Source organism: Pteropus medius, unplaced genomic scaffold (genome assembly GCF_902729225.1).
Source record: "Pteropus medius unplaced genomic scaffold, Ma_sr-lr_union100, whole genome shotgun sequence".
In the NCBI taxonomy this organism is placed as follows: Eukaryota; Metazoa; Chordata; class Mammalia; order Chiroptera; family Pteropodidae; genus Pteropus; species Pteropus medius.
Window position 1 is genome coordinate 22494753 of NW_024351729.1, and position 20768 is coordinate 22515520.

The following is a 20768-nucleotide window of genomic DNA, read 5'->3' on the forward strand; positions in this document are numbered from 1 at the left end:
TTTCTGGATCTATTATTAATAGACAACAGTGGGGGAAGGGTCAGGTTAGTTATGGAAATAGGAACAACCAAACCAGAAAGACAGTTCCTGTGCCTGTGGCCCTGTCTGTCTGCTCCCTCCCCGATTTAAAGAGCATCCTGCAAAGGCCATGTCTTCTGAGCCACTCTTTGGATCTCTTCTGGACCTGTGAAGGTCTTCAAGTCCCAGCCCCCAAAATCAGAACACATGATCTGGGAGCACTGGTATGTTTACGAGGACACCGAAACAGAATATTTGAGATCTAGACTCTCCCAGAAAATCCAGGATAAGAGATAATACCCGTCAAAGAACAATTGGAAGGGAAAGAGGCTGGGCAGCAATTAGGTGAAGCAAACCATGCATAGTCCTGGAATGTTCAAGAAGAGTGGAGAATATGAAGAGTAAGCGTGGAAAAAATAGGGGCATGATGATGCTGGGAAAGTAGAAATGAGAGAGTGAGACAAGCATGTGAGACATGGCCTCTATTGAGTAAAATTTGACGTCAGCACTGTTTAAATATTGAGACCCACCCCCCAATCTTTCTGTTCCCATGAATGGCCTTCCTATTCTGCCTCCCCTCTCTGTATACTACTCTTCTATTATCAAAACCTGCTCTCAGTAGAATACGGTAAACTCAACCTAGATTTAATTGTGGAAAAACCAGTAGGGCTTCAGAAATTACCAGTTGAAAGATCTGAAACCCTCTTATTGGAAACTATAACACAGGTGTAAAAAACGACTTAAAGAAAACATATAGCTTAATAAGTTCCTAAAAAGTGAAGACCCTTGGTAGCACCCAGAACTAGAAATAGAACTTGGCCAGCTGTTTCAGAAGCCATCTTCATGTCCTATTCATCACAACCCCCACCTCCTCCCAAAAGTAACCACTATCCTGACATTTATGGTAATCACTTAGGAGGATTGTATTTTAATGGAACTAAAGTTTTAGCTATAAATAATCACTAATGGTAGAATATTAGGCAGTTGAGTGTTCAGGGGAATCATGAGAGGCAGCCTGATCTCAGCACACTTAAAATCAAATCATTTCGTGCAGTTAGTTCACTCTGTGCCTATGATTAAGACATACCTCACAAGAAATGGATCCCACAGAAGTCCAAGTACAGGGCTGTGACCTATGCCCTCAGCTACCTTATTGTCATCCACTGGTCCAGACAGAGCCATAATCTGCAGTCATTCTAAGGCAGAGCAAAAGTAGGTCCCAGCTCACAGTGCTTGAGAGAGTACAAGGGACTGGCTGGCTGCTGCTGAAATGGAAGTCCAGGACATTACCTCAGTTTCTCACTGTGAAGTATGGGGCCATATAAATCCCTTTACAATCCCCTATTCCCCTCCTACTTGTTCCCCTTTCTTCAATCTTGGTTTCTGTTTCAGCTGCCTGTTCATTCACCTATGTAAGAAGCTCATTACCTTCCTTTCCCAGTTAGATGTCTTTTCAGTATTGTGCTCCTCTTTTTGCCCTTGATTCTTACACAACAGTCTGTTTCATCTCCTCACACATTTTTATAAACAGGCATGGATGTCCTTGCACATTGGAGGTGCTGAACAAATGCTCATTGCATGAATGAATGTAAAGAACAAATGAATTCCTGTATACATTCCTTCAGTATTTAGTGAGTGCCTGATATATACACAGATACGAACCTGTCCCTCTACACTCCAAGATCATCCTCTCCTTCCTTTCTCCTCATCTTCCTTCTTTTCCATCATCCTTCTTTTTTCCTTCCTCTGTGCCACAGAGCTAGACTGAGTGCCCTGCAAGGCAGGATGCAGAGACACAGAAGCAGGCCGGCTGGTGGAAATGGACACCATAGAAAGGGGCCAGGTGAAATAAGGGCAAAAAGACAGCTGTGTAACATACAGAGAGAAACTGACCAGAATGAAAAGCAGTGATTCACGGAGCACTGCAACTCAGACACTCCTTGGATTTCGCTTTGATAGCTCTGGCGGGATTGGGGTCAAGATGAAGGGCAGCCAGGCTCCTCCTCCCTAGAGATGTGTGCCCCAATCCTTCTCCTTAATCCTTTTCTACCCACTCTGCCCCTACGATTCTCTCACTGACCAGTGTCCTGGGCCTTTAAGAATTGGATGGGCTGGACCGAGGAGAGAGCTCACACTTCTCTCCACCCTACTCCTTCCCTCTGGCTGTAACTGCCAGTCACAGCAGCAAACTGCAGTAGAAGAGGGGAGGAAGCCAAAAGGAGAAAAGGAGCTGGCCGGGTTTACTCATCCCACAGAGGAGAGTGTCGCAGAGCTCACAGACACAGGACTGCTATCCTGCCCACGGTAAGTGCCTAGAGGCTCTGACCAGCCTCTGCTCCAAGCTCTGACCTGCCTGAGTCCCTAACTCTGCCCTCTACATGCTTTCTCACCCTGATTTAATTGCACCCTGGACTCCTGTGTTGGAACAGGTCGACAAGGCTCTCGCCTCCTGTTTCTCTCTAGCTTATCCTCTTTGGCTTACAGTTTTCCTGCTGGCTGTGTCAGTCACCTCTTTATATGGGACCTCTTAACTACTCAGGGATGCCACTCAGATGTGAGCCCTACCCTAGTAAGGGAAGAGAGAGAATTGGAGCAGCCATGCTTTAGCATAGATTCATTAACAGACTGTTAAGGATTACTAGATGAGGGCCGAGATCTATGAAAAGTATGGAAACCCCTGGTAATAAGGAGAGGAGTATGAGACTTCCTTGGAAAGAACAATTATCTTGTTCTTCACCGGCTCAATGGGTCAGGGTAGTCTGTTGGCATGCCCCAGTGCTATGCTGGTAAGAGCACTTGCTTCAAGTCCTGCCATTAACTAGCTATGCGACTTTCAATAGCATCTTCTTGATCTGTGATAAGAGGGAGTTTAGGGTTTTCCAGACTTGCCTGTGTATCGGGTGCTTGGTTAAAAATAAATCTTCCTGAGCCCCATCCTTAGAAGTTCTGATCTGGTTGATTTGGGGTGGGGCTAAGGAATCTTTGTTTTAAGACACTCTCCAGAGGGTATTGAGATAGCCAGGAACCTCTGGATTAGATGTGCTATAAAAGTCTTCAAGCTCTAACATTCTGAGGGTTATAACCTATGACCGGAGCCATTCTGTCCTCTTTGTATGAACCAGATCAGGCATACTCCTGCTGAGAAGCTAAAGAGAAGCTATGAGCAAAATGATCTGTGTCTTCCTGTCCCTCAGAGAGACCTGAGCCACTCTGAATTCCGCTGTAATGCCATTAGCACCTTTGGCAATTCTGCCAAAGTCCATCTCTAGGTAACATAAGCCACCTGGAAGTTAAGGACCAAATCTTGCTCTGCAGCCCTGGCCACTTCCCACCTTATTTTGTGTCTCTGTTTTCTCATCTGTATCACAGAGGAAATTATCTATATCCTCAAGGATCTCCACAAACGTGTCCAGGAGTAAACAGTTATGACCCAGTCTCTTACTCTCAGTCTTCATCCTCTGTCCCTTGTCTCTTGCTTCCATCCCAAGTCTTTTTTCCCTTCTCTTTTGATGCACCTGCATCAGCTGTGACCATCCTTTCATCCTACCCTCAGACACCAGAGGAAACACCAAGACCTAGAACACCTGGGTTCTAAGTCACATTCTCTGCACAGTTTGTTTAGTCAGTCTCCTAGGATACGGGAGAAAGTGAGGCTGAGCAGAGGGATGTACTACTGGACCACAGTTTCAAAATCCTCACAGGGGCAGAGAACCATAAAAAACGGAGGAAGAGGTGATGGGGAGAAAGGATAAGGAGAAGAGGAGAAGAGAGCAAAGAGAGGCTGACAAGTGAGCAAATAAAGAGGCAGAGAGGAGATCAGGAGAGAGAAGAGTGAGCTGGGGAGAAAGAAAAAGGAAGGGTCAACCCTTTCTAAGGGTATAGTCTTGGTTAGCTCTTTAAGCTAGTCATATGAAGACCTTGGTTCTTGTCTCTGAGTTTGCCATTTAATTCATTAGGTGACTCTGGCAGGTCAGCTAATCTTTCTAGTCCTCAGTCCCGTTCTCTATAAATGAACTCCAGCTCTGACATTCTTTGGCTCCTTGTATTGAAATTGGCCATCTTATGGCCACATGTCACCTGGATACAGGTTTAAAATAGTGATTCAGAAATGGGAGCAGGATTTGAAGAGCATGCCAAGCCCTGGGGTTGGCAGAATTTGACAAAAGAGAATAAAATAATTTTCTAAGACTGGTTCGAGAGGAAATAGGCTTCAAAATAAGGCCATCCTGGCACTTGGACTCTGTTCTCAGGCTTCCCATGTTTTAGGACATCATTGTGAGGCTCCTGGACACAGATGTAAGGGAAGGTAATTCTATCTTCCCCCAAGATCAAGACCTATGCCCCAGACATGGGAGCTAAAGTTCAGAAGGGAGATGAGGTAGGATTGGGGCAAGTGAGATTAGATTTCAGACCCAGGCTGACCCCACCACCCTCCCCAGAGTCTGAGGAGTTGAGACACTTAGGAGGGACCTGTTACTTTCTACTTCAGTTTTCATACAGCTTTGGCAAGCCTCAGATTCTAAACTGGGCATCTCCACACAGAAAAGCAGAAATGATTTTCTGTCTCCAAGGAAGCACTCTGGGGCCCTTCTTCGATCCAAAATTTCCTCACCCGGGCTCACATATTCAGCTTCAGCCAGCAAAACCCTTTCTTCTTGGAACCATTCAGGGTTTTTTTTCTCTCTTGATACCTGCCTTGAGTTCTCTTTCCCACTTAGGTACAGACTGATCTCCAACCTCCCTCTCTCCCTCTGATTTAGAAAGCCTACTCATTTAGAAAGCCTTCCCTAGGTCCTGCAGTCAGGGAAGTGTATTTTCAGTGATTTCTACCTTCTTCCTAAAGACCTTGTCATCCCCAGCTGACTTTATAGGCTCTTCCCACTAAAGAGAGATAGAGGGCACTAATATCCTATGTGACCTCAGAGAAGTCACATCACATTCCTAGATTTCTGCTTTTTCATTTGTAAAATATAGGAAGGAGCTGCAGGATGTTCTAATGGAGCATTAACTGAATGATTACTTCAGAGATTCATTTAGTTTTTTGGATGTTCGCCATGTCAACATTTTAAGCTTATCAATTAAAAAACAACATTTCTATTCAAATGTAGATCCTTTGTTTATACAAAAGCATAGAGTTTTATGTTTCATGAGCTTTGCCAATTTCAGAATGATTTGGTCAAGAGTTGAGTATTTCTTATAGGGGCAGAGCTAGAATCAAAGTGGCCACATATCAAATTTCTAGTTCTTTTCAAGGGAACTTTCTTGTTACCTACTAGGACAACTGAACCAGGTCCTAAATCAGCATGTATAGTAAAGGAGATACTCTTTTTTAGTCGGCGGAGAAGAAAATGCAATTCCAAGACTGTAATTTCTCTGATTCATCAAAACTGTGAGAATAACTGTTATGAAAAGGAGTATAAAATATGTTTTACCATGTGAAGATAGAAGAAGATGGCTTATTTAGCTAAGTAAAGCCCTGTGTTGTAGAAAAGACAAAGGAAATCCTCAGCCATAACCCTTCGGAGCTGGATAATCTATATGGGAACATGGAGAGGGCTTCCAGAATAGGGAAGCTGGGATGATTCCATGGAGAAGGCCAGGATGTAGAGAGATTCTAGGTTCTGAAAGAGCAGCCAGCCAGCTCCTGAGCAGTATGACACAAGGTTATCTTGTGGCCTGCGGGGTATTGGGAAGGAGAGGGGTGTTTGGCAGAAAGCCCTGGTTTAGCTCTCCCTGGACTAGGCTATGGGAAACAACAGAGGATCTGAAATCGGACACACTTGGCTTTAAATTCGGAATCCCTATATGATTTAGTGCAGGTTTCTTAGCCTCTCCAAGCTTCATAGTCACCAAATTCAAATTAGAAGTAAAAAGAGCTACAGACTGTGTAGACGAAATGCCTGACACATAGTGGGCAGTCCGGAAACACTGGTTCCCTTCTCTTCCTCCCTAGATCCATTATTCTAAGACCACCAAGATTAATCCAGTCTTTTGCTCTTTTAGGTGACTCTGGCGCCAGCTGGTGGAGCAGAGGGTGATGGCATCCCTGCTACAAGGCCGTGAGTATCTCTGAAGAAGAGGGCTTGGGGAGACAGCCCAGGGACAGGGAGGAGGCTGGACCCCAGGTTCAAGAGCTCCTCCTGGGCCCTCCATCCTCCTGGCTGGCTATCTAGTACGTGCTTCTCCTGGCCCAGGGGTGCCTGTCAATCAAGACGTGCTGCTGATGCAGAAAGGCATGCTGATGCGCAAGGTGAGGTCCAAAATTTGGAAGAGACTAAGATACTTCAGACTTCAGCAAGATTGCATGACAGTCTGGCATGCCCGACAGGCTGGAGGCAAAGCCAAGCCCAGCTGTGAGTGACATGGATAGCTAGGGTGGGCACATGGGTGGATAGGATCCTGAGGAGCCCAGCATCCTGAGAGCAGGGGAGGGACCAGGGTTCTATGATGTATCCTTGTACTGTCCCACTTATATCTATGTCTGAGCCTATAAAATGGAAATTATAAGAGTACTTGCTCTTACGGCTGTTATGAGATTAAATTAGTTATTGCATGTAAGGGGCTTAAAAGAGTCCTGGCACTTAGCAAGGCTCAAGAAATCGTAGGTTACATATTGTTATTATTATCATAATAAAAGCATGATCTCAGGCATTGGACTGCTTGGATTAAAGTCCTGACTCAGCCACTTTCAAACTAAGTGGCTTTAGACAAGTTTCTTAAACTAAGCTTCAGTTTCCCCATCTGTAAAATGGGAATTAAACAATATCTGCCTAGTAGGTTACAGGGACTCAATAAATTAATGTCTAAAGCATGAGACCTGAAATCAGGATGCATTTGTTAGCTATTATGGAGACTATTTCAAAATATCATAAATGCATCATAAGTGTTTATCCTATTGGCTAAACTTTATGATCCCTCTAAAAATCTGATCATAGGATACATCTAAGAGAGTCTACTTTAAAGACACAATCAAAGCTCACAATCCACACCACCCCCAGATGAGGAATGGGGTGGAAGAATTTCTCTGGCTCCCTCTTAAACAGCTAGAAAGAGGAAGTCCTCAAACCTGGAATGGGAAAATTGAACTTGGGCATATTGTGCTTTGGTGTAACTGCTTCTACCCTGCAAGTGTGTCTCCATTTGTCAGCCTCACCAGTGTCCTTGTGATCATCATGTGCGCTGTCCATGTAAAGGACCATCTCTTACTTAAGATGAGGACACTGAGGGTTAAGTCATACTACCAGCTGATGGCTGGAAGCCAGGTCTTGCCATTCCCAACACAATCCCTTTGCCATGCTGCCTATGAAAACAGTGATGATACATTTGCAATCCTGAATCCCAGAGGTCTGCATCTCTCTAGACTAAGGTTTTTGGGGTTTCAGCCTGTGTAAGCTGGGGTCCCCCCACTCTATGGCTTCACAGAGAAGAGAATAATGGTCTTTGACCCTTAGCCCCTGCGATTTGGCAGACTCTCTTCCTCAGTGCCCCTATTTGCTTCTTCTCTGGCAGTCTCAATCTCTGATGTGGAGACAGTACGTAAGGGCAGTGAGTCTGAATTGTTGCGCAGCCTGGCAGAGGAGTTCCCTCTGGAGCAGGGCTTCACCGTCGTCTTCCATGGCCGCCGCTCCAACCTGGACCTGGTGGCCAACAGTGCTGAGGAGGCCCAGACCTGGATGCAGGGGCTCCAGCTGTTGGTGGACTTTGTCACCAGCATGGACCAACAGGAGCGGCTGGACCAGTATCGGCAGGATGGAGCCAGAGTGGGGGTTGGGGGTCACTGAAGGAGCAGGTGCTGCAGGGCTAGGAACAGGTGCTGGGGGCGGGGGAGGGTTGCAGGGCTAGGAAGGCCCAAGAGTCTGGATGGGGTGGCAGAGGCAACTCAGGCTGATGTGAGGCTGAGAATATTGATAGAGAAATGAAGGCTTGAGACATAGCCAGGCAGAGTGTGGGCATGAATCAAGCCCCCTAGGATTGAGGGAACAGACAGTGAGAGGCAAACGACCAAACAGGGTACTGATCCCGAGAGGTGAACAGAAGGTCCCAGTGGCATTAATTACCACAGGGGTGGGAAGCAACCCCTTAAAGGGCTTAGTGGTATCAACTCACTTCAAGTTTCCTAGATTGTATTCACCTTCTATGCCTGTTCATTCACTCATTCATTCATTCATCCATCCATCCATCCATCCATCCATCCATTCATTCATTCACCATCTGTTAAGCAGAATGTATTAGGCACTATGTCAGGCTTTAGGGGTACAAAGGTTAATGAGACTCAGATCTTGTTTTTGTTGGTAGAAAGGATGGAGTTTTGTGAATAATCTAAGTACTATGGAAGTGTTATGGTACTTAGATTATTTGAGGGTGTTTGAAGGAAGGAGAAATATATAATTCTAGCTGAGAAAATTCTTAGAAAACTTTAGGGAGGAAGTAGCATTTAAGCTAACCCTCGAAAATGAATAGAATTTGAACATGAAGAGAAGAGGAGGAAAAAGCATTTCTGCCTGAGGGAACAGTGCGAGTAGAGGCCCAGAGATAGGAAACTGAAGAGCTGGAGAGAGAGAGGGACATTAGAGAGCAGGGAGTTGAGGGTCTGGCTAAAGTACAGAGAAAACAGAGATGTGTTGAGAAGGCTAAGTGAGGGCCAAATCATGGCGGTGCAGGAGATCTTAACTTCTTTGTTAAGGAATTTAGGTTTCTTTCTGCAGGCAACAGAGAGGTACCTGCAGGTACCTGAGCCATGCAGGAATAAGATAGATTGGTATTCTGGAGAGATTATTCTGGAAGCTAACATGGAAAATTAATTGGCGTAGGAGAGATATGGGCAGGAAAGACGGGAGAGATGACAGTGGATGAACATGCACCAACATCTGCACACACAAACACACACACAGTGCTTTTGCCTTGACTCGGACCCGGATGGCTGAGTGACTGGTTCCAGCGTGGAGACAAAAACCAGGATGGTCGGATGAATTTCCAAGAAGTCCAGCGGTTACTGCACCTGATGAATGTGGAAATGGAACAAGAATATGCCTTTCAGCTTTTCCAGGTGAGTCTTCTGGGGAAGGATTTGCAGAAGCCAGCGTCAGCCACATTTTCACTTGACCAGAAATACTCCAATCCTATCCAGCAACACTCATTTATCAAATCTCTACTATGTGCCCTAGCACTATGCCATGCTCAAGGGGAAGTGTAGGCCATGGTTCTTACTCTTCAGTCTTGTTGTTTTCTTCTATGAACACCATCAGGTGTTCTTTGGAAGCATTTTGGATCCATCTGTCAGCAAGACTCTCCTTACAAAACAAGTCAAGGCCATGAAGTTTGCTGTTAAAGGGTTCGTCCACTCTCCTCTAACTCCTCTTGCAGGCAGCAGACGGGTCTCACTCTGACACTTTGGAAGCAAAAGAATTTACAGAGTTCTATAAGGCATTGACTAAGCGTGCTGAGGTGCAGGAACTATTTGAAAACTTTTCGGCTGATGGACAGAAGCTGACCCTGTTGGAATTTGTGGATTTCCTCCGAGAGGAGCAGAAAGAAGGAGATCACGCTCCTGACCTTGCTCTAGAACTCATCGACTGCTACGAGCCTTCAGATAGTGGTAAGAGAGCCAGAGCAGAGTGGCACCAGACATGAGAGAGAGCAGGGGTGACTGTGACGAGTAGGGAGCAGAGACTAGCAGCCTAACTCAAGGAGGCTGAGGCCACGCCTACTCTGGTCCTTCCCCAGTCATCTTCATCTTATTCAACCACTCCTCTGGAAGGAGAGCTGTCATTTCCTACTCAGATAAGACAGGGGTCTCCTCTGTAATGCTAGATCTCTCAGGAGGAATAACATCACATAAGTCCCCTTTCCTCTACCATGCTTATGTTTCACATCCTTCACTTCTAGAAAGTTCTTCCTGATTTCAACCTTTGGCCTGAGTGGAAACAGAAAATCCTTGGTACTCTTGCTTTGGCCTCTTCTCCTCCAATGCATATGGTTCCTTTTCTCCTAGTTCCCTTCCTGGTTCCTGTTTGCTGTCTCTTTAACTGCTGGCTCTCTGCCCTTTCCTGGGCTTTCTCCAAATTCACCAAATGGTTCTTGAAGCCTCCAAGCCCCGGAAAGCCCTTGGAAGCTTAGTCAGCCTCTGGCTGAGGGGACAATAATGAGGCCAATCATTTAGCTTTTAACAAACACAGCTAAAATATATCTTCTCTGCCCTCAACCCTTTCTCCTTGCCTTTTTAGTAGGTGTCTTCCTGCCCTCCATTCCCTTCAGAATGTGAGGAATTTACATTATTAATAAATTTTTTACAAGGTACTTTCACATGCCTTATTTCATGTTCCTCACTACAGCCTTATAAATCAAAAGCAATAATCTTGATTAGGCCTTTGCTAAGTATCCCATAATGTGCCAATATTTCTACATGACTTTTTTCTTCTAATCTTTTCTCAATGATGAGTTAAAGTAAATTCTATTGTTAAGTCAGTTGTGCAAGAGAGGAAAACTGAAGTTTAGGAAAATTAAATGGCTTGCTCAAAGCCAACAGCTACTAAGGGGAGGAAATGGGATTCAAACCCAGGTCATCTGACTCTTACCTGGTGCCACTCTTGAGAATCAGGATTGAGATGAGATGAAGGACAGCTGGACAAGTGACCTAACTCCCACTTCCTTTTATTTATTCATTTACTTCAGCAAATGTTTATTGAGCACCTATAATGTTCCAGGACCTATGCTAGGCGCCAGAGATACAGTAGTAGATCAGACAAGGACAATGCCTTCATGGAATATAGAGTCAAGTAGAAAGCGTTGGGATCAGTGATTCCAGATTCGTGTAGGTGCTCAGAGAAGAAAGGGGGCTGTAAAGGAATTATTTCAGAAAACTACATAGGAGAGAAATGTCAGAGGGTTGAGAAATAAGATTCTCGATTCCCAGTTCGGGATCCAGTATACATTAGTTACATTAATTCTACCTCCCACCCTTCTTGGTGTTTTCTTCCCTTGTACTTGACTATCAGACTATACTCTGGCTGCAGAATATAGTATCATTCAGGAGACCTGGGCCTGAGTCCTTACTCTGCCTCTTACCCTGCCTCTTACTGAGTAACCTCGGGCAAATCACATAACCTATCTGAGACTCAGTGTTCTTATTTGTAAAATAATTGGTGATCAAATGAAATAATGCACATGAAAAGTATCTGGCAACAGTGGATTTTCCCTAATCATTTAAGTTATTACTGTCAAGAATGAAACTTCCTGCCCAACTTCCTACCATTCTCTACCATCTCCAGGCCTTGTCAAACCTGGAACAAGGAAGCTGGGCATGCGAGTCAAACTGTTTTGCTTCCCGACAGAGCCCCGCAGCTGCAATGTTACCTCAGTGGACTGCACAGCCCAGGGGTGTAGGGTGTGGCTTTGACACGTGGCTGCCTGGGTTCAAATCCCAGCTTCTTCACTTACTAATTATATGACCTAAGATACGTTACCTAACCTCTCAGGGCAGATTATATCACATCTACCTGATCATGTTGGTGAGAGCATTAAGAGAGATACTGCATATAACATCCTTGGCATAGAGCAAGTGCTCAATAACTATCAGTCATTGTTGTTATTATTATATGAAGCCTGTGCTGAAACAGGTGAGAGCTATGGAAGGAATGACAGGGACCTGCCCTCAAAGAGAATGTAGTCCAAGGGGATGTTGAACAAACACTCCTCAAAACATCATATGGGAATTGACGATAGGAAGAAACCCTCAGGTCAGAGCTGGCAGTAGCTACGCAGCCCAGGGAATAAAACAAAAGTACCTTGGTCATGTCATTAATAAGTCTTTGACTTTGATTCTTTCTGGGCCTTAGTTTCCCCATCTATAAAATTAGCCCTTTAGACTGAATACTGTGTTGTCTGTTATGGTAACCATGAGCTGTAGTGACAGTTTAAATTTCAATGAACTAAAATCAAAATTTTTTATTTGAGGGTTTGGGATGTTGGGAGAAAAGGGTAAAGGGTTAAACAAGTACAAATTAGTAGTTGATACATGGTCATAGAGATGGGGAACACAGCATAGGAAATGCAGTAGAGCCAGAGGGGTGATAGAGTAATCAGGCAGATTGTTTCACAAACTATATAAATGTCTATCCAATGTACTGTTACTTGAAACTAATAATAAAATAAAACAAAATGCTAAAAGAAATTTAAATTCAGTTCCTCAGTCATGTGGCTACATTTCAAATGCTCAGTAGCTTTATGTGCCTACAGGCTACCATATTAGACAGGGCAGAATAGAATGTTTTCATCATTATAGAAAGTTCTATTGGACAGCACTGGACTAGAATGATTGTAATGATTCCCCTTGTGGCTTTAACATTCTCTGAGGGTGGGGATGATTGAAATAGCAGACACTATGGGGAGCAAGTTTGGGATCTGGAAGCTGGGAGTGGACACCATCTGACAGGCAGGACCCTGGAGAGGGGTTGGGTGGAGGGCAGGCTGTAGGCATGCTGAAGTGCTCTTCCTTAGAGTTCTCTTATTCTAGTGTCCCCCTACTCCATACCCTAGGCAAACTGCGGCATGTACTGAGCATGGATGGCTTCCTTAGCTACCTCTGCTCAAAGGACGGAGACATCTTCAAGCCAACATACCTCCCCATCTACCAGGATATGACTCAACCCCTGAACCACTACTACATCAACTCCTCTCATAACACCTACCTGGTGGGGGACCAGCTCTGTGGCCAGAGCAGCGTCGAGGGATATATACGGTGCAGTGGGAAGAAGGGGAGAAGGGGCTGAGCTCATGAGAAGGGACCATCTGTGGGAAATTGAGGGGTGCCGACAGTGGATAACAGAGATTGAAAAGATGTTGTGGCGGCGGGGTGGCGGCGGGGGGGAGGTTTGGGGCTGAGGATCCCTGGAGACCTGAGAGACTTGGAGGAGATACTGAAGACTGGTGGGAGAGTGGTATTGCAGCCCTATGGGTAAATGGAGCTTCTCTCTCTTTTATAGGCTGTGAAACTCTCTTGGAACTCAGAGGTCCTGACAGATTTATTTTGAATAAATAAATAAACTAAATGTTAAATGGAAGTCAATAGAGTATAGGAGTTAAAAACATAGGTTCTGGAGTCAGACCATTTGAGATCAAATCCTAGCTCCCTCACTTGGTACTCTGGAACTAAGTATTTAACCTCTCTATGCCTCAGTTTCCCCATCTATGAAATAGGGATGATAACAGTGTCTATTTTGTCTGGATGTTGTGAGAATTCAATGAGATAATTCATGTGTCAATAGCTGATAAATGGTACCTGCTCTTATTGTGATTAATCATGTATTAGATTAAATAGTCAAGATATCTTTGCAGTGAACTGCTAACTGAGCTAGTAGCTTCAAAGGATACAAAGATGAGTGGAACATATAGTTTCTGCCCTAGGAAGTCTAGTAGAGAAAATAAAGTATAAATTTACTGACAGTTTGAATAGCTCAGATGTTGTATAACAAAATACAACCAGAACACCAGAAACAACATGAGGCAGTATGTAACGGCTTGCTAAAGAAAGATTGTAAGTTGGGTTGGTGGGGCGGGAGGGTGGGGTGGTGGTGGTGGAGGAGAATAGTGTGAACTGCAGCAGTGTCCCTGTGGACGGGGAAGGATCTATGGAGATGTAGCTTGAAGGGCTCTTGACAACTACGAGCGCGTGAGCACTGCTCTCTCCAGAGTGGGGAGAAGGTCCCCAGGTAGAAGATCAGACCTTGACCCCTCCTGTCTCTGGGGGTTGGGGTTCTTGCAGAGCCCTGAAGCGGGGTTGCCGCTGCGTAGAGGTAGATATATGGGATGGACCTAATGGGGAACCTATCGTTTACCATGGACATACCCTGACCTCCCGTATCCCGTTCAAAGAAGTTGTGGCCACTGTAGCACAGTACGCCTTCCAGGTAGGAGACCCAGGGTGGGAACACTGGTGAGACAAGAGGATCTGAGGGAAGAATGGCTGGCTCTGGGTTTGGGGAGGGCCGAGGGAAAAAGAGAGGGTGTCAAGTGGCATGTAGGTAAAAGAGATTTTAACGGTGAAGCACTGAGCAAATATTAAGGACTTATTATGAATAACTGTCGAGTGTGTTACTAGCAGTTAGTTGCCATAGAGGTAATTGCTAGAGATTAGTAACTATTACTTCTAACAATTTCTGTCACCTATCTGAGAGAGAGTGGATAAGGAAACAGACAGAGAAAATGGTGGATAGGGCTGGGGGACAATAGGAATCTAAAGATGAAAGCCTGAGAGTGTAACATGAACACATAACCAGGGGAGCGGCCTGGCCTTCACACTCTAAGCCTGAAAAATCAAAGATCCCAGAGGGACCTGAATCAGACCTGGCACGGGTCTGAGATGTGGGGTCCCAAGTGACTTTTAGATGTGGGGTGGACTCCAGACCCAGCAAGACCTCCTTGAGGCCTTGAATGAGATCGGAGGAGTTTAGCAATCAGTGTACTCAGTTGAGTGAGTAGCTAGGTGGGCCTGGAGAAGCAAGGAAGTTACAGGCTTTAGAACTTTGGCTCCAGTGTCCCCTTCCCTCCCCATCAGACATCAGACTATCCAGTCATCTTGTCCCTGGAGAACCACTGCAGCTGGGAGCAGCAGGAGATCATGGCACAACATTTGACCGAGATCTTGGGCGAGCAGCTCCAGAGTACCACCTTAGATGGGTTGCTGCCCACTCAGCTGCCCTCACCTGAGGTAGGGACCCCTCGCCCCCAGCCCAGGCTCTACTGTGGCTTCCATACCCGCCACATTGGCTTCTTCCATGTTGTTCCCTTCTTCTCACCCTCAGATGATCCATCTTGCTCTTTAATATCCTTGTCATAGAGATAACTAGTGACTTTAATTTTTTTAAAAATCTAATTGAACACAGAATTCTATCTATAGTTCTCTGAATTGTAAATCAATTATTTACTTAATATGTATTTTATCAATGGAAATCTCTTAATTTTTTTCCTCATAGTTTGTAATCGTTGTAGACTATACCAACAGTATAAAGGAAACTCCCCCCAACGTAAAATCGACCTTTCCCAATAACTGCTGTCAATAGATTTTTAAATGCTTATATAAACATAAAGTATGTTTTAAAAAAATTGAAAAGATTATTCTCGATATCCCTTTATATCTCACATATAATATGTATCATAGGTGCCTTTTCATGTATAATTTTTTTCATTATAATTTTTTCCTTTTTAATGGCTCTATAGTATTCCATTTTATGTTATGGACCATAATTTATTCAATCAGTAGATGGTAAACATTTAGGTTGTTTATAATTTGTATGTACAGCTTTGCCCATTTACTTTTTCTTTGAAAGGGACTCCTAGAAGCAAAAATCACTGGGTTGAAGAGTTCGCATGTTGACATTTTGGTTATTATTGACAAGTTGCCCTCTGGAAAAAATGCCAAATTACACTCCAACCAACAGTAGTAAGAGAGGGACCACAAATAGCTCCAGTAGTGAGATGATTCATAATGGCAAACATGAAAAAAAAAAGTCAAATATTTTTAAAAAAGAAAAGCTTATGTTTTCTTCTTTTTGGTTTAATGGATATTACCTACTTGAAGGTTTATTTATAATTTTTACTGATATATAACAATTTTTTGAATGTTTAAGATATTAATGCTTTGGAAAATATTTTTTTTGCAGTCTATTTTTTCTTTTGTATTTGAAACATCTCCTGCCTTACGGAGGTTTTTAAGCTTTTTGTAATCAAATCTGCCAGTCATTTTTATGTCTTCTGAGTTTTCATCTCATGTTCTAAAGGCTTTCGCACCTTAAGATTATTCAAAAAGATTGTTTATTTTCTTCCAATATTCTTTATGTTCCTTATATTTACATGTCATCTTGTAAATCTTCAATCTAGGAGGAATCTTTATGCGTCAGATGTGAGGTAGGGGTCCCCATTTAATACTTTCCCATATGGATAGAGATGTTAATAATACAGGAATCCCTGCTGCATGTATAAAGCAGCCTTCTTAAGGGAACTTGTGACCACTCACTCACTTCCTTTGCCTTTGAGGCGGCTCTGTGAGAGCAGGGGGCCCCCGGAGGGTCCCAGAGCAGACAGGTAAACAGGCTCCTTGAATTTTGTCCCCTAGGAGCTTCGAAGGAAGATCCTGGTGAAGGGGAAGAAGTTAAAGACACTTGAGGAGGATCTTGAGGAAGAGGAAGAGGAGGAAGAGCTAGAGTCTGAACTAGTGGAGGAGCAGGAGACTGAGCTGGAGCTGGAGACCCAGTTTGAATCTGAGACCCAGGAGTTGAGCCCTCGCAGTATGGACAAAAAGGAAAAGGTAGGCCAGGGAATTGGTGTTTCTGCTCTGGCATTTGGTCAGTCTGTACCACAAGCTGAGAGCCTACATGTGAAGAGACTAGAGCCAGGCAGGGTAGAGGGCCGAGGAGCAAAATGCCCCTTGCCTCCGGTGAAAGAGATATAAGAATGCATACTTGGCACCACTATATATTGCCATATATAGATATATTGCAGTGGCTTTACAACTTCTTTGGGTCATAAAATCTTTTTAAATGAAATCTTATCTGGAAGCTCAGTATACAAAATAAATGCCATCCTAGTTGAAGTACCCATTTGGCTCTCTCCTGGGTCCTTTGGGTGACTCCTGAGACATCTTTGTACTAATTCCTCAGTCTCTTTAAAGGTCAGTTTAAAAAGCACTGATGGGTGTGTGTGTGTGTGTGTGTGTGTGTGTGTGTGTGTGTGTGCGTGTGTGTGGGGCATTATTAGTGAGCCATGACCTCAACTAAAGTGGGCTTAGTTAGAAAAAGCTTCTTGGAAAAGGCGAGTCAGCAGAGGGGCCAGAAATAGTCAAAGAGGAGCAGGAAGAGATGGGGAAGTGGAAGGCTCTGAGAAGTCTGTACCTGAGATGTCCAGCTCCTTGTGGGGAAGGGGAGCCATTTGTGGGACTCTCAAGATCCTGATTTGAAGTCTGCATTTCTCTCTCTTGTGCATGTGCTTGGCTCAGCTGACTGCTGTCTAGCTTATCCTGTTCTCTCTGGGACTGTGGTATCTAAGCTGCTGCCATGTCCAGGGATAGAAATGGGAATTCAGGAGGCAAATCTAAAGATACTACTCTGGGACCCTCACATCCTTCCGGCTGTGACTTCCATGACCATTTGCATACCTTGACATGCCTGTCTGGGTTCACATACAGTTTGACCAAAAATTATTGTTAATTTGTTTTAACAGATGAGAGGCAGGGAGGATGACCTGTTTAAAAACAATAAATTAAAAACCTGGTACTCAGAAAGTAACACAGAGCAGACCCTTTAAGCCCAGAGGCTGAAACTGATCCCACCAGTATATGTAGATTGCCTTTATTCCCATTCCTACCCCCAGGTTGTGATGTGCCCGCTGTTATGTCCGCCTATCTGTTGTCAGATTATGATCCAGGCTCCTCTTCCCAAGCTTAAGTCCCCTCTCTTTCCCAAGCAGGTGAGGCAGAAGGGAGAATGCATTGGGGAGGAAGTGGGCAGAGGCTTAGGTTGGGTGGGGAAGTTCAGATCTTGGCCATTGGCTTCTACCTTCTCAGATTGCTGATATTCAATTCCACTTTCCTCTTTACTTTCTCCTTTTCCAGAAATCCACACCCATCATATGTCCATCCCTCTCTGCCCTGGTTGTCTACATGAAGACTGTCTCATTCCACAGCTTCACTCATTCAAAGGAACACTATCGCTTCTATGAGTTATCATCTTTCTCTGAAGCCAAGGCCAAGCGCCTCATCAAGGAGGCTGGTCAGGACCAAAAGGGAGGGACAGGAAGAGATAGGGATGGCTAGGGTCAGGTGTGATGCGCAAGCAGATGAGTCCCAAGAAAGAAGGCAATGGAGTTAAGGAAGTATCAGGGAGCTAAGAAACTCCTCACAGCAGGCATGGAGACAGGAGTTATAAATAGTAGGCTCAAAGCTCTAGGGAGAAGACAACTACGGGAGATGGTTTGGATGGAAATGAGTAGAGGCACAGTGAAGTTTTCTGGAGCCAGCCTCAGGAGATGCTGGGGAGAAGAGTGAAGTCGGTGGGCAGGGTCCCTGAGACCAGGGAATGGGGAACATCCACCTCACTTCCATCTCACTACCTACACTCTCTTTACAGGCAATGAGTTTGTGCAGCACAATGCCTGGCAGTTAAGCCGTGTGTATCCCAGTGGTCTGAGGACAGATTCATCCAACTACAACCCCCTAGAACTCTGGAATGCAGGCTGCCAGATGGGTAAGGAGGCAGTAGAAACAGGGAAGAGGAAGTAAGAGCGACAGGTAGGAAGTAAGTCCCTGGGTGGCAGTAGGGCCAGGAATGCTCCAATGAGAGTGCTCAGCTGAGAAAGTTATTCATGGAGGTGTTCCCAGCAGGCCCTTCTATACCAAATATGTCTTTTTAACTCCCTAAAAGAGGGGCTAGATGGCCCCCAAGGTGAATCCTTCCCTTCTCTTCTCCTGGGGCCCTCAGTGGCTATGAATGTGCAGACTGCGGGGCTTGAGATGGACATCTATGATGGGCTCTTCCGCCAGAACGGTGGCTGTGGCTATGTGCTGAAGCCAGAGTTCCTACGTGATACCCAGAGTTCCTTCCATCCCGAGAGGCCCATCGGCCCTTTCAAAGCCAAGATCCTCCTAATTCAGGTACAGTAGAGAGTGAAACTATTGGGAAGAAACTTGGGCTAGTTGAAATAGAAGCAGAGGAAAGAGGTGGTCAGGCCTGACAGGAGTGTAATGGGTGAAAGGTTCCTTATGGGAAGCAGGGCGGCCTGATTGTTAACAGCATGGACTTGGGAGCCAGTTGCCTAGGCTAAAACCCATTTACTAGTTGTGTAATGTTGGGCAAGTTCCTTAACCTTTGTCTCCTTACCAGCAAAATGGGGATACTACTACTACCTACCTCACAGAGTTGTTGTGATTAGTTAAAATAAAGTGCTTACAATGCCTGGTGCACAGTAAATGCTACGGAAGGGGTTGCTGTCATTAACATACCTTCCAAACCTTGTTAAACTTTGACTTGGATGCATTTTAAATTGCACATAGATTACTAGAAGGAAATATATTACCCATGGGGGATTGGCTTTGCAAACCCAAAGCTAGAGCACAAGGTCCTGTGTATCCTCCTTCCTCATCTTTTCCCCCCTCTTCCGGGGTACGAGGGCTGGAGTGGGGCTGGGCCGAGCAGGAACTATTGAAGTTTTAGAGCCCTGATTGCAGGTGATCAGTGGTCAGCAACTCCCTAAAGTGGACCAGACCAAAGAGAAGGCCATTATAGATCCACTGGTGAGAGTGGAGATCTTTGGCATCCGCCCAGACACAAGCCGGCAGGAAACCAGCTACGTGGAGAACAATGGTGAGGGATGGGTAGTGCTGGGGGGAGGTGGAAGGAGTATGACTGTCACTTTCCTATCATCCTACCCTCCATTAAGTATAGTCCATGTCACTACCCTCCCTCCCCACACTTCCACGGGAGGCAGTGTGGAACACGACAAAGAATCAGGGCTTGGATGTCTTGGATCTGAATCCTGGACTCTCACTTATAAGCTTCAGTGACCTGGGCAAATTGCTTACCCACTGAGCCTCAATTTCCTCACCTTTAAAATGCTGACTGCTGTGAAATTTTAGGGAGAACACAGAAGCAACCCAGCACAGGCCTAAAGAAAAGTCAACAATGTCTGTTCCTTTATTCCCACCCTCATTCACACTGCTGCCCCGTCTCAGGTTTTAATCCGCATTGGGGGCAGACGCTATGCTTCCGGGTCCTGGTGCCTGAACTGGCCCTGCTGCGTTTTGTGGTAAAGGACTACAATTGGAAATCCCGAAATGACTTTGTGGGTCAGTACACCCTGCCTTGGACCTGCATGCAACAAGGTGAGCCTGTCCTTCAACATCTGGCCAACCTCCCAGCTCTGGCTGCCTTCCTAATGCTGTCCTCCTGTGCCTTTCCAGGTTACCGCCACATACACCTGCTCTCCAAGGATGGCACTAGCCTCCATCCAGCTTCCATCTTTGTGTACATCTGCATCCGGGAAGAGTCGGAGGAGGATGAATCCTAAGGTGGGCACTTTGTGAGAAGGGTGGGTGCATCTGATTTTATGTGGTAAGAAAAACCTAGAAAAATACTTTAGAAAGCAAACAGAAGTAAAAACCGCACTGTGTGGGTTGTACATTCCTAGGCACAAAATTACCTCGTCTTTCCTAACAAGCAAATCTAGGACTTTTCACCTTCTTTCTCTTCCGTTTTCACAAGCCTTTTGGATCTTTCCTGCCCTTCCCCTCTGCGTACTCTATACTGGAATTCTTGCTGTGGGCTCAATCCTATACCCCGGCCGAAGAAGACTAATCTCACCCAACAACTCTGGCTCAAAGGCAGATGGCAACTAGAAATCTAGAGGGGCTTGGGGCAGAGAAACCCAGAGGCATTATCCCCTCCATCCTAACTTCCTCAAAGCCCAGAGCCAAAGAAAGGATAAACTAAGCCTCAAGGCTCCCCAGGCAAAGGCTGCGGAGGGAAGACCCGACTCCAAGACTGTACGACGCTCGAGAACATTGCTCAGCCCTCAGAGTCCCACCAGACTGCTCCTTCCTAGCCCTGCTGGTATAAATAGAGCTGCTCTCCTTAATTTGGCTTGGGTATGGTCTGTCATTGTTGGGCATGGAAGGGAGGAATGAGGGTTGGGGGACATTTGGGTAGACAGGTGGGGCAGGAAAATGTGGGAAAACAAGTTTCCAGAGGTCCCCCTGCATGTGCTAC

At 45.2% G+C, this 20768-nt stretch overlaps 1 protein-coding gene across 2 annotated transcripts; it reads left to right on the plus strand.

Moving 5' to 3' along the window:
• The first annotated feature begins 2054 nt into the window (after nt 1–2054).
• Nucleotides 2055–20637, plus strand: PLCD4 (phospholipase C delta 4). Of its 2 annotated transcripts, XM_039844781.1 has the most exons (17): nt 2055–2322; nt 6022–6077; nt 6213–6371; nt 7528–7756; nt 8935–9064; nt 9382–9613; nt 12553–12754; nt 13778–13922; nt 14570–14722; nt 16127–16318; nt 17621–17777; nt 18135–18251; nt 18486–18658; nt 19232–19367; nt 19736–19885; nt 19964–20071; nt 20265–20637. In XM_039844781.1, exons 2-16 carry the CDS (start codon nt 6056–6058, stop codon nt 20068–20070), a joined length of 2304 nt encoding a protein of 767 aa, XP_039700715.1. In that variant the 5' UTR covers nt 2055–2322; nt 6022–6055; the 3' UTR covers nt 20071; nt 20265–20637. The 2 variants fall into 2 exon arrangements, with proteins under 2 accessions (XP_039700715.1, XP_039700714.1); XM_039844780.1 differs by having other exon boundaries at nt 19736–20071.
• The last annotated feature ends 131 nt before the right edge of the window (nt 20638–20768 follow it).

Bases quoted from the DNA above. Each gene is read 5' to 3' on its own strand.
- PLCD4 (XM_039844780.1), top strand. From the start codon at position 6,056: ATGGCATCCCTGCTACAAGGCC. The intron at 6,078-6,212 runs GTGAGTATCTCT...CTCCTGGCCCAG, and splicing joins GGCATCCCTGCTACAAGGCC to GGGTGCCTGTCAATCAAGAC. The intron at 6,372-7,527 runs GTGAGTGACATG...CTTCTCTGGCAG, and splicing joins AGGCAAAGCCAAGCCCAGCT to TCTCAATCTCTGATGTGGAG.